This window comes from Myripristis murdjan, chromosome 20 (assembly GCF_902150065.1).
Source record: "Myripristis murdjan chromosome 20, fMyrMur1.1, whole genome shotgun sequence".
In the NCBI taxonomy this organism is placed as follows: domain Eukaryota; kingdom Metazoa; phylum Chordata; class Actinopteri; order Holocentriformes; family Holocentridae; genus Myripristis; species Myripristis murdjan.
In genome coordinates, this window is record NC_043999.1 from 2,623,628 (window position 1) to 2,626,127 (window position 2,500).

General features: G+C 38.5%; 1 protein-coding gene across 1 annotated transcript in view; it reads left to right on the forward strand.

Moving 5' to 3' along the window:
- Nucleotides 1-2,500, forward strand: part of scn5lab (sodium channel, voltage gated, type V-like, alpha b) — a 192,721-nt gene that overhangs the window by 138,939 nt on the left and 51,282 nt on the right. Inside the window, exon 20 of the mRNA XM_030079285.1 lies at nt 1,160-1,283. Coding sequence (XP_029935145.1) covers nt 1,160-1,283 — 124 coding nt within the window. The remainder of the gene's footprint in view (nt 1-1,159; nt 1,284-2,500) is intronic.

A 2,500-nucleotide genomic window follows, 5' to 3' on the forward strand; every position in this document is an offset into this window, starting at 1 on the left:
AGAGCGATCTTTGCTGATTGGCTGGGTGAAGACCAAATGATTATTGAACTAACTGAGACAGGGGATGGGCCTGATATGTAAAATTTCTGAAATTACCAAAAATAGTCACTTGCCCTATAAAAGGTTAATGGTGTTTTAATGTTTGTTATTTCCTGGAAAATGATTTTAAAAAAATGTTGATGACTCATTCTGTACTCAGAGGGTCAGACTGAGTGCTTCTTAAATTTTGTCCTGGCTTTTGTCCTCCATATTTAGCTACTAACTCCTCAGATTTCTTTATCTATTGGCTATTGTCAACACCAATCAATATCTTCAACACATCCCTCCCTAACTTCCTGTTTTTACAGGAAATCCATAAATCAAATTGCACTCTGCCATTTCACGAGCTCTTTAAAGGAAAGTGAGTGAAAAGCTAAAGTTAAAATAACAGTCACATTCTGCTTTACTTTGCTTTTACTTTCACTTTACTTTTGGAAGGTTCATGCAGTGTAACCTGCTGACGCTGAAGTGAGTCCTGTCCACATGAACGCAACACCACTGAAGTGCTTTTGCCACTGACAGCCACTAATCATCAATAATCAAATATTGTAATTTTATACATTTTAACCCCTTACTGTCCCGCTGGCCTGTCAGCTGACTCACTGACATTCAGAGGATGTAGAGGCTCACGACTCAGGAACATAACACGACCTAAGGAAGATAAGATAAGATAAGATAAGATAAGATAAGATATTCCTTCCGACGGTGGGGAAATTTCACCCGCTGATACCAAGCAGGTCATGCCAGGTCGAAGGCAGGGAGGATAAACATCACTGCAACGTCATGTCTGTTTCCAGCAGGGTTCCTTGACCTCTGACCTCCAGCTTTTTGAATAAAAACGGGTTCTCTCTCCTTTGCAGACACGCCCACCTTCTGCTAATCCCATGCAGTTTGGGCCCCAAAGCCTGCAGTCCACATGTGTTCTTGTGGCCTGTTGTAAAATGGTGTGTGTGTGCAGACTGGGGCCTAAACAGTCTTGGAGCTGCATCAGTTGCTTTGACTGGAAAGCTGAGACTCTCACAGCAACGATTCCATGTCAAAGACCGGTGTTCATGCCCATCGCCCTTCTCTCTCCCTCTCTCTCTCTCTGTGTGTGTGTGTGTGTATGTGTGTGTGTCAGGTGGTGGACTTCTTCAACGGGAACCTGAAGCGGCGTCGTCAGAAGAGGAAGGAGGCCAAGGCCATGATGAAGCTCAAACGCCTCAGCGCCGCTCACACTGCCGAGGCCAACGGAGCTGTGATAGGTACCACACACACACACACACACACACACACACACACACACATAAACATGCACAAACAAAGCAAAGAGGCACATGGCAAATCAAGATGAATATTCCGCTGTTCATCCGTCCCTCCACCTGACTGAGAGGCTCGGTCTCTCCAGCTCTCTCATGACGTTTCAAAGCAGTTGTGTTTCTCCTTCTGAGCAGAAACGAGGGCTTTTATTTTGTGAACGCATGCCATGTGTCACAATCTGCAGTAAAACCCCAGCTGAGGCGCGTACTCATACGTTTTATTCATTTACATGACGAGAGAATGCTCCTAAAATCCTAATCATTTTGGCATAATCGGAAAATGCTGTATTTGGAAAAGTGCCTTATTAGGAATATCCAAACTGAATACACTGTTTATCAAATCAGGAATATTCTCATACTAGGAACAAGAATGGAAAACGGTGATTTGGGGGATGGAGTTACTAGAAATCCTTTTAGAGTTTGTCTTAAGAAATGTGGGAAATTATTATTATTTTGGTAACACTTTACAATAAGAGTACAACAATTAACGTTAGTTAATGCCGTAATGAACATGAAGTAACAGGTAATAAACATGAAGTAACAGGTAATAAACATGAAGTAACAGGTAATAAAAATGAAGTAACAGGTAATAAACATGAAGTAACAGGTAATAAACATGAAGTAACGGATAATAAAAATGAAGTAACAGGTAATAAACATGAAGTAACAGGTAATGAACATGAAGTAACAGGTAATAAACATTAAGTAGCAGATAATAAACATGAAGTAACAGGTAATAAACATGAAGTAACAGGTAATAAACATTAAGTAGCAGATAATAAACATGAAGTAACAGGTAATAAACAGATAATAAACATGAAGTAACAGGTAATAAACATGAAGTAACAGATAATAAACATGAAGTAACAGATAATAAACATGAAGTAACAGGTAATAAACATGAAGTAACAGATAATAAACATGAAGTAACAGATAATAAACATGAAGTAACAGGTAATAAACATGAAGTAATAAACATTAAGTAACAGATAATAAACATTAAGTAACAGGTAATAAACATAAAGTAACAGGTAATAAACATGAAGTAACAGGTAATAAACATAAAGTAACAGGTAATAAACATTAAGTAACAGATAATAAACATGAAGTAACAGATAATAAACATGAAGTAACAGGTAATAAACATGAAGTAACAGATAATA